The sequence below is a fragment of the Chiloscyllium punctatum genome, chromosome 29, assembly GCF_047496795.1.
Source record: "Chiloscyllium punctatum isolate Juve2018m chromosome 29, sChiPun1.3, whole genome shotgun sequence".
Classification (NCBI taxonomy): domain Eukaryota; kingdom Metazoa; phylum Chordata; class Chondrichthyes; order Orectolobiformes; family Hemiscylliidae; genus Chiloscyllium; species Chiloscyllium punctatum.
This window is the reverse complement of record NC_092767.1, coordinates 57806672-57819373: the sequence shown is the minus strand read 5'-3', so window position 1 is coordinate 57819373 and position 12702 is coordinate 57806672. Positions and strand designations below refer to the sequence as shown.

Genomic DNA, 12702 nt, shown 5'->3' with positions numbered 1-12702 from the left:
ATTTAAGGAGTATCAATTTAAGGTTGAGATGAGGAGGAATTTTTTCTCTCAGAGAGTTGAGTCTTTGGAACTCCTTGCCACAAGAGCAGTGGTGAAGAGTATTCTTGTGTATATTTAAGGCTGAGAAAGATAGATTGTTGATCAGCAAGTGAGTCAAATGTTATAGGGAATGAGCAGGAAAGTGGATGTGAGGAGTGTCTGATCAGTAAAGGTCTCATTGAATGGCTAAGCAGGCTCTCGGGGCTGCATGGCTTACTCCTGTTCCTATTTCTCATGGTCTTATGTATAACAGTTAATATCAATGTCATGATTTCTGGAACGACTGCTTTTAGAAGGAAAAATAAACTTTGAGTAAGAGGCCCATTTAAGACCAGGATGAGGAGGAATTTTTCCTCTCCGAGGGTAGTGAATCAACACAACTCTTTACTGCAGAGGGCTGTCCATGTTGAGTCATTAAGGTACATTCAAGTCGAAGACAGAATCAAATGCATTTCGCAACTCAGAACTGGGCATCTCTCATGGGTACTGGCCCATCGGTAGCAGTAGAATTGTATTCAATCACACTTAACCAAATAATGTGGAAAGTTGCCTCTGTCTGTCCTGCCCACAAAGTGAGAACAAATTGAATCCATTATCTAAATGTACAAGTCAAACTGTGTTACAATAGACTCCACTTGCCTAGATGAGTGCAGGTCTGGAAACTTGACATCATCCCAGAGAAAACATGCATCCTATCCATCAATTTAAACATCCACTTCCTCCACCAATACTGCACGTAGTAGCAGTGTGTACAATTTACAAGATTAAGCAAAACAGCTCATAAGAATCCTTCAACAGCACCTTCCAAACCCATAACTATCTGGATGGAGAAGGACAACAACTGCATGAAAACATCACCACCTGCTTGTTCCCCTCCAGGACACGCATCATCCTGACTTGGAAATCCATCACCTGTCCTTCACTGTCACTGGGTCCAAATCCTAGAACTCCCTCACTAAAAGCCCGATGTCAGTCAGCAACAGTCACAGAGCCAGCATTGATGTGAAGTGGATTGTGAAGAGGATGGAAACATGGGACTAGGACATCATAACTATTACAGAAACATGACTGAGGGAGGGACAGGACCAGAAGCTCAAAGTTCAGGGGTATAGATAGTATAGGAAGAATAATAGGCGAGGCACCAGAGGAGAGGAGTGGCATTTTTGATGAAGGAAAATGTCATGGCAGTATTTAGAGATGATATTCCTGGAGGGCCTTCCAGTGAAGGAAAACAGGGGGAGCTGAAAAAAAAGAGTGTGATCACTTTGCTGGGATTGTACTATAGGGTTCCCAATAGTTAGTAAGAAATTGAGGGTCAATTTTGTAGGGAGATCACAGATAGCTGTAAGAATAATAGAGTTGTAAGACCTGTGGGCTCACCCATCTCTGGACTCATAGCAGATACAGTGGTGCAAAGATTGGAACAAACAGCCCTACCACAAATCCAACCCAAACTCTGGATCAGGTATGTAGATGACACATTTGTCATCATTAAGAGAACAGCAATCGAGAACACACACCAGATTATGAACACCATACTCACAGGGATCAGATTTATGAGAGAGGAGGAAACCAACAATCAACTCCCATTCCTGGATGTGATGGTCCAAAGAACACAGAAAAGTGAATGCACCACAAAAGTGTATAGGAAAGCTGCACACACCGACCAGGTGCTGAACTACAACAGCAAACAGCCAAACACACACAAGAGAAGCTGTATTAGTATTCTGTTCAAAAGGGCGATAACACACTGCAGCACCCCTGACCTACGAAGGGGAGAAGAAGAATACTTCTACGGATTATTTGCCAAGAACGGATCTCCCCACAACTTCATCTGCAGATGCCTTACAAACAACGTGACAAGGACATACCATGACCTAACTCACTAGTCACGCTACCTTACATAAAAGACATCTCAGAACTGGCAGCCAGACTTCTCCGACCATCAGATTCATGACAGCCCATAAACTGACAGCCCACGCTCAGACAACAACTCACCAGGACTAAGGACCCTGTGCCCACCATGTGCAAGACAAATGTGATTTACAAGATTCAATACAAAGGCCACGCAAAACACTATATAGGACAAACAGGCAGACAACTAACCATCCGCATCCACAAACACCAACTAGCCACTAAACGCCACGATTAGCTGTCCCTAATAGCCACACCCACAGATGACAGGGACCACAAATTCGACTGGAACAAGACAACGATCACATGACTAGCTAAACGTAGGACAGCCAGAGAATTTCTAGAAGTATGACACTCAGCCACGGAATCCGTCAACAAGCACATTGACCTGGACCCAATATACCAGCCACTACAATGAACAACTGGAACTGGCAACCAGAAGCAGCAGGAACAAAACCAAATAAATTCCAGAAGATGCAGTACAGCAGCACTTCACAGGAGGCTCCATAGCACTGAAGGTGTCACCTAGACAGGGGACAAAACATCTGTAAATCAACTTTCCAGCTTGACAATCATACCCACAACCATAACAACCAGCATCCGAGCTACAAGTCTTTATCTTAACCTTGAAGAGTTGTACTAATAGAGGATTCGAATTTTCCAAACATAGACTGAGACTGCCATAGTGTTGAGGGCTTGAATGTGTTGGAATTTGTTAAGTGTGTTCAAGAAACCTTTCTCAACCAATATGTAAATGGACCTACTAGAAAAGGACCAAAACTTGACTGTTTTGGGAAATAAAGCAGGGAAAGTGACTGAAATATGAGGATCTTTTTGAAGCTGCTGGTTACCACCGTTTCAGAACTGGAGCTGTGGGTGGGCTCACTTTGGGGCTTTCGCAATGCTGAGATTATCTTTACAGCACGCTTAGTGAGGTACTCAAATCACACCAGGTGAAGACTGCAGAAGGGGGTAAGTGACAGCCAGGAAAAGTAAAAGAAGGCAGGTAGAGCAGGATGCACTGTGGCCAACCCCCTCTCTAAGATTTATACCTTTTTGAATACTGTTGGGGGTGGAAGCACAGTCATCTCTGGGGATACCAGTGATAGCCAGTTCCATAGAACCACATGTTGCATTGCAGTGTAAGACAGGACGAAGAAGAGTGGCAGGATTGTATTGATAGGTATTTTGAGGTAGTGATAGATTATTAGTAAGGGGAAAAACAGTCATTTCTGAGGCAGTTAAAGAGATTCTAGGCTGGTGTGTGACCTCCCTGGTGCCAAGATCGAAGATGTCACGGAGATGCTACAGGGCACTCTGAAGGGGGAGGGTGAACAACCAATGGTCATCATATATATTGGTACTAATGAAATTAGTGAGAAAAAGGGCTGATGTCTTATATGGTGACTATAGAAAATTCATTGATCAGATGAATACATGGTTGAATAAATGTTGTAGTGGGGAAGGATTCAGATTTATTGACATTGGGATAGGTTCTCTGAAAGGTGGAACCAATACAAACGGGATCAGCTGCATCGTAACACAAATGGGACCAAGGTGTTTGAAAGGTTGTTAGAGTTTAGAGTGGAAGGAGTGGAAACCTGGACAGATAGACAGAGGAGGAGCAAAAAAATAATACATGGGGGATAGTATTAGATCCAAAGATGGGGCATGTAAAATTGTCAGAAAAGCATCAATTGTCAGAAAAAGCTAGCAAAAATCAGTTTAAAGTAAGTATTACAGTGGACCACTTACAGGATCACAGTGCCAAAAAAATCTGCAGCATGGAAAATGGCCCTTCAGCCCACAGTGTCCACACCAGTCAAAAACAATACCAAACTATTTGGTGGATTGGTCTTGCTAAATTGTCCATTGTGACCAGGGATGCACAGGTGAGATGGATTAGCCATGGGAAATGCGGGGTTACAGAGATAGTGTGGGAGTGTGGGTCTTGATGGGATGCTCTTTGGATAGTCAGTATGGACTCAACGGGCTAAATGGTCAGCTTCCACACTGCAGGGATTCTATGACTCTATTCTAATCCCATTTTCCAGCAATTGGCCCAGAGCTTTGTTGTGTATGCAAATGTACATCTAAATGCTCTTATGAAAGTTTCTGCCTCTGCCACCCTTAAAGGCAGTGAGTGCTCATGAGGCCAATTTAAGAAAATTCGAGAGTCCCCAAACACTACATGAACAGAACTCACAGTCAACACTACAGCACTGCCTCCTGAGCAACTTGCTATAAGTAGAAGATAGTTACAGAATATGAATGATGTGCGTTAAAATCATGATCACCCACACTGGACCAGGGGCAATGGTCCCATGAGCCCATTTGGGAAAAAGGATGTAATTTTATGCAGCCTTCTCTCTAATAGATAGCCCTCTCCCTTTACCTTTTTCTCTCCACCAGCTGTCTTTGAATGCTCAGCTGATGCCGAATGGGTGGACGTTATGAGTGGCCAGCCGACCATGCCCAAGTGTAAACCAGGTAAATATTTAACAAAATACATGAAGAGAAAAACAACATGAAATCATTAAGTAATACCACCAACATGGAGTCCACTCACCTGTCGTGCCTCTATTGCTTTGTATGTAGACATTTTTAATTAAAAACACTCCTCACTGCCCCTTCCCCATTGCCTAAAAATGTAGATTAGATTACTTACAGTGCGGAAACAGGCCCTTCGGCCCAACAAATCCACACTGACCCGCCGAAGCACAACCCGCCCATTTCCCTACATTTACCCCTTTACCTAACACTACAGGCAATTTAGCAAGGCCAATTCACCTGGCCTGCACATCTTTGGACTGTGGGAGGAAACCGGAGCACCCCCATGCAGACACGGGGAGAATGTGCAAACTCCACACAGTCAGTCGCCTGAGGCGGGAATTGAAGCCGGGACTCTGGCGCTGTGAGGCAGCAGTGCTAACCACTGTGCCATCTCCTCCTCAGAATGAAATAATCTGCTTCCATTGACTGGTCAACCAGTTAATGATCTTGCATAAAAATCACACAACACCAGGCTATAGTCCAACAGGTTTATTTGGAAGTACGAGTTTTCAGAGCAGCACTCTGAAAGCTAGTGCTTCCAAATAAACCTGTTGGACTATAACCTGGCCTGGTGTGATTTTTAACTTGGGAAACCCCAGTCCAACACCAGCATGTCCAAATCATTAATGATCTTAAGTAACGTGCCATCTGAAAAAAATTTCCTTCTGCTGCAGCTTCTTTTCCCATCATATATCTACTCATCTACTTACCAAATGTGCTGTTATAGAGACATTAGATTAGATTAGATTACTTACAGTGTGGAAACAGGCCCTTCAGCCCAACAAGTCCACACCGCCCCGCCGAAGCGCAACCCACCCATACCCCTACATCTACCCCATACCTAACACTACGGGCAATTTAGCACGGCCAATTCACCTGACCTGCACATCTTTGGACTGTGGGAGGAAACCGGAGCACCCGGAGGAAACCCACGCAGACACGGGGAGAACGTGCAAACTCCACACAGTCAGTCGCCTGAGGCGGGAATTGAACCCGGGTCTCTGGCGCTGTGAGGCAGCAGTGCTAACCACTGTGCCACCGTGCCGCCCACATTACTTTCTTGGGTTTTCAAAATCCCTCAATCTTGAACACCAGAATGAAGTCTCCTCTTTATCTTCTCAGCTCTGGGGAGAACAACTCCAGCGCATACTGGAATAAATGTATCATCGATAGTCAAAGGTGAGGTGCTGGAAGACTAGAGGTTGGCTTATGTGGTGCCACTGTTTAAGAAAGGTGGTTAGACAAGGCAGGGAACTACAGAGCAGTAAGCCTGACATCGGTGGTGGGCAAGTTGTTCGAGGGTATCCTGAGGGACAGGATGTCCATGTATTTGGAAAGGCAAAGACTGATTAGGGATAGTCAGCATGGCTTTGTGTGTGGGAAATCATGTCTCACAAACTTGATTGAGTTTTTTTGAAGAAGTAACAAATAGGGCAGATCGGTAGATGTGATCTATATGGACTTCAGTAAGGCATTCGACAAGGTTCCCCATGGGAGACTGGTTAGTAAGGTTTGATCTCATGGAAAACAGGGAGAACTAGCCATTTGGATACAGAACTGGCTCAAATGTAGAAGACAGTGGTGAAGGGTTGTTTTTCAGATTGGAGGCCTGTGAACGGTGGAGTGCCACAAGGATTGGTGCTGGGTCCTCTACTTTTCATCATTTATATGAATGATTTGGATGTGAGCAGAACTGGTAGAATTAGTAAGTTTGCAGATGACACCAAAGTTGGAGGTGTAGTGGACAGCGAAGAAGGTTACCTCAGATTACAACGGGATCTTGATCAGATGGGCCAATGGGCTGAGAAGTGGCAGATGGACTTTAATTCAGATAAATGCGAGGTACTGCATTTTGGGAAAGCAAATCTTAGCATGACTTATACATTTAATGGTAAGATCCTAGGGAGTGTTGCTGAACAAAGAGACCTTGGAATGCAGGTTCATAGCTCCTTGAATGCAGAGCCGCAGGTAGTTAGGATAATGAAGAAGGCGTTTGGTATGCTTTCGTTTATTGGTCAGAGTATTGAGTACAGGAGTTGGGAAGCCATGTTGTGGCTGTACAGGATATTGTTTCGGCCACTGTTAGAATGTAGTATGCAATTCTGGTCTCCTTCTATCTGAAAGATGTTGTGAAACTTGAAAGGGTTCAGAAAAGATTTACAAGGAATTTGCCAGTGTTGGAGGATTTGAGCTATTGGGAGTGGTTGTATAGGCTAGGGCTGTTTTCCCTGAAGCGTCGGAGGCTGAGGGGTGACCTTATAGAGGTTTATAAAATCATGAGGGACATGGTTAGGATATATAGACAAAGTATTTTCCCTGGAGTGAGGGAACCCAGAACTAGAGGGCATATATTTAGGGTGAGAGGGGAAAGGTATAAAAGAGATCTCAGGGACAACGTTTTCACATGGACGGTGGTACGTGTGTGGAATGAGCTGCCGGAGAAAGTGGTGGGCTAGTACAATTACAATATATAAAATGCATCTGGATGGGTATATGAATAGAAAGAGTTTGGAGGGATATGGGCTAAGAGCTCGCAGGTGGGACTAGATTGGATTGGGAAATCTGTTTGGCATGGACAAGTTGAACCAAAGTGTCTGTTTCCATGCTGTACATCTCTATGACTCTATGAACTTATCCAATCTCTCATCAGTAATTATAAGTTTCTTGTCCTTCGCACAAAGCAGCTGTTTCCATACACTCTCAGAGAGTTTCATATCCTTTTGAACATAGTGCCCAGGATGAGACATCATTCTCCAGCTGGGATCTTAGCAATAAATTCAGAACAGTTTATCAAGGCTTTCAGGATTCTGTCCTTCCCAGAGAGTTGAGCACAGATTTTGCCTGGTAATCAGAAATGGGGATGGCTTTGTACAATGGGCAACACAGTAGATGCTGTTTAAAATCTCTTACAACTGCAGTTTCTTTGTTTTATTTTACAGAAGATATTGTTTGGGTCCATTTTAATTGAACACATAGAGGGGATTGTAGTGTGGCTCTTGATGTAACACCATCCGACTGTGTGCTGCCCCCAAATCAAACATGTGCCAGGGTTTCGGTTTTGGGTAATTAATATTTGCAAGTCTTGCATTTGAGTGAATATGAGAACTTATTAACTGCTCTGATTTTCATCCCTTCACAGTTTGTGGGATGAGCCGACTCTCCTCTCAACCTGGGCGCATCTTCGGTGGCAGACCAGCTGGGTTGGGCGATTTTCCCTGGCAGCTGCGTTTGATCATTGGTGGATCTGCATATGGGGGTGGAGCCCTGATATCCGATGGCTGGGTGCTGACGGCTGCTCATCTCTTTGACAATTCGCGTCAGGTGAATATCCATGGTGGGATTGTTGACATGAGACATAGGTCACGAGAAAATCAACTCCCTGTGGAAGAGGTAATTGTGCACCCAGACTATAGGAAACTAGTCAAAGAAGCACAACCCAACTTTGATCATGACATTGCCCTGATTAAACTCAAGCAGAAGGTCAAACTTGGAGAAAACTTGTCCTCTGTGTGCCTGCCTAACCCAAAAAAGGCTTCATCACTGCAGCATGGCAAACTGGGCTACATTTCAGGGTGGGGAAGGACGGAAAGACATCAGAAGGCTGTCTTCCTGCAGTATGCTGCCATACCTATCGCTAGCATGGACCACTGCACGGGTTCAAACTTTGAGGAACCGAAGCCAATTTTCACCTCCAACATGATCTGTGCTGGAATAAGTGGTTTTGACTCCTGCCAGGGTGATGCTGGGGGACCCTTTGTGTTCAAGGAGCCCCAGGACCAGAATCGTTATGTGACCAGGGGCATTGTGTCTTTTGGACCCAAGAATTGTGGCATTAATGGGGTGTATACTGATGTGGAGAAGTATCTGGACTGGATTGAGACAACCATAAGGAAATACGAAAGCAACGAGGAGGACTGAACTAATCCATTGTGCTGTCAATCACAATAAAGTGTAATGGTGAATTTGTGTATTTCTCTCTTTCTTGCCATTTCCCTTTCTGTCTCTTTGTATTCCTCTTTTACTCCTCCTGAGAAACAGGAAGTCAAACCCTTTTGTGGAACTCATACCCTTCTTCCTATTTCTCAGTCTCTTTCTCACACAATCTCTGTCTTCAAATCTCTCTCTCTCTCTTTCCATTTCCATATGTAAAGTTAATTGGAATAAGCTGTGAAATAGTTCTGCCTCCCATTTAAAATGATGGAACCCCATTCTTGTGTGTGTATGTTTTTATTTGTTTCAGGTTTGAGAAACAGAGAATAAATGAGATAGGGAGGGGGAGAAGGGCATGAATGAGAGGCAAAGGGGCATAGAGAATAAAACAGAGAGGGGGTAGAGATAGAGAGAAATAGAGATTATATATAGAGAAGGATATGGTGGAACAAATGGAGATAGATTCACGCAAAAATATACAGCGCACACACAGGTGGAGATATATTTGGAAGGCAAAACAGAGAATGAGAAATACACAGCTATATACAGACACAGAGAAAGAGAGATGCACACACAGGCAAATGGAGAGAAATAGAAATTTAGGGGGAAAAAATGGGCAAAGTTGCACAATGCTTTTGAAGTAGAAAGTTGTGTCTTAGCAATTTCCTGAATTTGAGGTCAGAAACTTTTCTCAGAATCAAAGGTAAAGAGGCCAGCTCAATCTCGGACTGTTACCAGGGATAGATTCAGTACCCAAGGAATAGAGAAGTGAATAAAAACAATAAATTAAATCTTATCAACATCTAATTGGATGAAATTTCTGCTCATCCAGAACTGAATGTTTGATACTAGTCTGCAAATTAACAAATTTGGAGCAGTCAAGAGAGATGTTGGTGAGGTTATCTGCATACATGAGAAAACATACATGAGAATACATGTGCCTCAGGTGACATTGGTTCCAGATGGGGCAGAAAGATTTTTAGGTTGTAAGTAACTATGAGTAATAGTTTAGAATGGAGCCAAGTGACAGTAGTCCCACCCAACTGGACACCAGAGGAGAGGTACTGGAGGAGGATTGTGTAATTGACTGGAGCAAAAGCTGCAGATGAATTGAGAAACACAGGAGGGAAAGTTTACCACCTCATAGGATATTTACCATAGGAAGTCAGTAATGACTTTGATAAGAATTATTTCTGTGACATGCCAAACGTGATTGGATGAATTCAATAACAGAGCTCCAAAAAAGACAGTCATGGATTTGGAAGGTATACTATGCTGAAGAACATTGGAGAAGAATGCGAGATTGGATATGCATGAACAGAGAGCTCAAGGATTGATTCTTTGAAGAAAAGGGATGGTGATGGTTGATTTAAAGGAGAGACCGGCAACACTGGAAGAGAGAAATGCATTTGTTATATCATTTAAAATTGGGAACCCAGGAGGAAATGTTGGATGATCAGCAGTTTCGTGGGAAGAGAATCAAGAGGATAAGAATAGTTTATATGAACAAATAGAGCATGAGAGGACACAACAAAGATGTGAGTTTGGAAGTAGGACATTGATGAATAAAATACAAGGCCGTTGAGGTTAGTGGCAGGATGGATGTGGCAGAGATGACATCAACTGTTGCATTCTCCATCGCAATGCTTCTATACCCAGAATCCTATTCCCAAACAATTACCATTTTCCTCTCAGAGTATAAATTCTGGTTTCCTTTTATTGGTACTTCTTGCAAATTGTGCTGATGAGTACAAGATGAAAACTTTCAACAAAACGTATTCTTTCAGTAATATCCAGGTTCTGAACTACCATTGAGTTGAAAATGCATTATAATATTATTTTCCAGTTACAGATATACAATGTATTATTGAGGTGCCAAAGGGAATTGTGAATGGAGAATAGCATGAATATTTGAGTACAGGGGTAGTTAGAACAAGAGAAGTCAAGAAAGACAACTGTATCAAGGAGGCAGAAAACTGGAAAAGGCATCATGCTGTAAAGTTGAGTGAAATAAGGGTTGAGGGGAAGGGTGAGAGCAGTAACAAATTAAAAATTCTATATATGAATGCACGAAGCATTAGACACAAGGTGGATGAGCTTGAGGCTCTTTTGAAAATTGGCAGATACGATATTGTGGGGATAACTGAGACGTGGCTTCATGGGGACAGGGCCTGGGAAATGAATATTCAAGGCTACACGTGCTATCGTAAGGATAGACTGACGGGCAGAGGGGGTGGGGTGGCCTTGTTGGTAAGGGAGTTATATTCAGTCCCTTGCGCGGGTGGACCTAGAGTCAGGGGATGTAGAGTCAGTGTGGATAGAGCTTCGAAACACTAAGGGTAAAAAGACCCTCATGGGAGTCATCTACAGGCCCCCAAACAGTAGTCTTGATGTTGGAGGTAAGTTGAATCAGGAGCTGAAATTGGCTTGTCGCAAAGATGTTACTACAGTTGTTATGGGGGATTTTAACATGCAGGTAGACTGGGAGAATCAGGATGGTATCGGGCCTCAAGAAAGAGACTTTGTGGAGTGCCTCAGAGATGGATTTTTAGAGCAGCTGGTGCTGGAGCCGACCAGGGATAAGGCGATTCTGGATCTGGTATTGTGTAACGAACCAGAATTGGTCAGTGACCTCGAAGTGAAGGAGCCATTGGGAAGTAGTGACCATAATACAATAAGCTTCAATCTGCAATTTGAGAGGGAGTGGGTACAATCTGAAGTGACAATATTTCAGTTCAATAAAGGGAAATATGGAGCTATGAGGGAGCAACTGGCCAAAGTTCAATGGTTCAATACCTTAACAGGGAAGACCGTGGAGGAACAATGGCGGATATTTCTGTGTATAATGCAGAAGATGCAGGATCAGTTCATTCCTAAAAGGAAGAAAGATCCCAGGAGGAGACATGGGCGGCCGTGGCTGACAAGGGAAGTAAAGAAACATATAAAGTTAAAAGAGAAAAAGTATAACTTAGCGAAGATAAGCGGGAAAACGGAGGACTGGGAAGCTTTTAAAGAACAACAGAGGATTAGTAAGAAGGAAATACGCAGAGAAAAAATGAGGTACGAAGGTAAACTGGCCAAGAATATAAAGGAGGATAGTAAAAGCTTTTTTAGGTATGTCCAAGGCAAAAAAATGGTTTGGACAAAAATTGGGCCCTTGAAGACAGAAGCAGGGGAATATATTACTGGGAACAAAGAAATGGCAGAGGAATTAAATGGGTACTTCAGATCTGTGTTCACTGGGGAAGACACAAGCAATCTCCCTGAGGTAACAGTGGCTGAAGGACCTGAACTTAAGGGAATTTCTATTTGCCAGGATTTGGTGTTGGAGAGACTGTTAGGTCTGAAGGTTGATAAGTCTCCGGGACCTGATGGCCTGCATCCCAGGGTACTGAAGGAGGTGGCTCGGGAAATCGTGGATGCGCTGGCGATTATTTTCCAGAGTTCAATAGAATCGGGGTTGGTTCCTGAGGATTGGAGGGCGGCTAATGTTGTGCCACTTTTTAAGAAGGGTGGGCGGGAGAAAGCAGGAAATTATAGACCAGTTAGTCTGACCTCAGTGGTGGGAAAGATGCAGGAGTCTATTATAAAGGATGAAATTACGGCACATCTGGATAATAGTAACAGGATAGGACAGAGTCAGCATGGATTTATGAAGGGGAAATCATGCTTGACTAATCTTCTTGAATTTTTTGAGGATGTAACTCGGAAGATGGACGAGGGAGATCCAGTGGATGTAGTGTACCTGGACTTTCAGAAAGCTTTTGATAAAGTCCCTCACAAGAGGTTAGTGAGTAAAATTAGGGCGCACGGGATTGGGGGCAAAGTACTAGATTGGATAGAAAATTGGTTGGCTAATAGGAAACAAAGGGTAGTGATTAACGGCTCAATTTCGAAATGGCAGGCAGTGACCAGTGGGGTACCGCAGGGATCCGTGCTGGGACCGCAGCTTTTTACAATATATGTAAATGATATAGAAGATGGTATCAGCAATAACATTAGCAAATTTGCTGATGACACAAAGCTAGGTGGTAGGGTGAAATGTGATGAGGATGTTTGGGGATTACAGGGTGACCTGGACAAGTTAGGTGAGTGGGCAGATGCATGGCAGATGCAGTTTAATGTGGATAAATGTCTGGTTATCCACTTTGGTGGCAAGAACAGGAAGGCAGATTACTACCTCAATGGTATCAAATTAGGTAAAGGGGCTGTTCAGAGAGATCTGGGTGTTCTTGTCCACCAGTCAATGAAGGCAAGCATGCAGGT

General features: G+C 43.5%; 1 protein-coding gene across 3 annotated transcripts in view; it reads left to right on the top strand.

Annotated features, from left to right (window-relative positions):
• The window catches only part of LOC140454430 (complement C1s subcomponent-like), a 37580-nt gene extending 28866 nt beyond the window's left edge, over positions 1-8714 (top strand). For all 3 annotated transcript variants that reach the window (XM_072549152.1, XM_072549151.1, XM_072549153.1), the window contains 2 exons: positions 4366-4443; positions 7646-8714. In XM_072549152.1, the coding sequence (XP_072405253.1) occupies positions 4366-4443; positions 7646-8424 (857 nt within the window). In that variant the 3' untranslated portion in view covers positions 8425-8714. The remainder of the gene's footprint in view (positions 1-4365; positions 4444-7645) is intronic.
• Positions 8715-12702: the final 3988 nt, after the last annotated feature.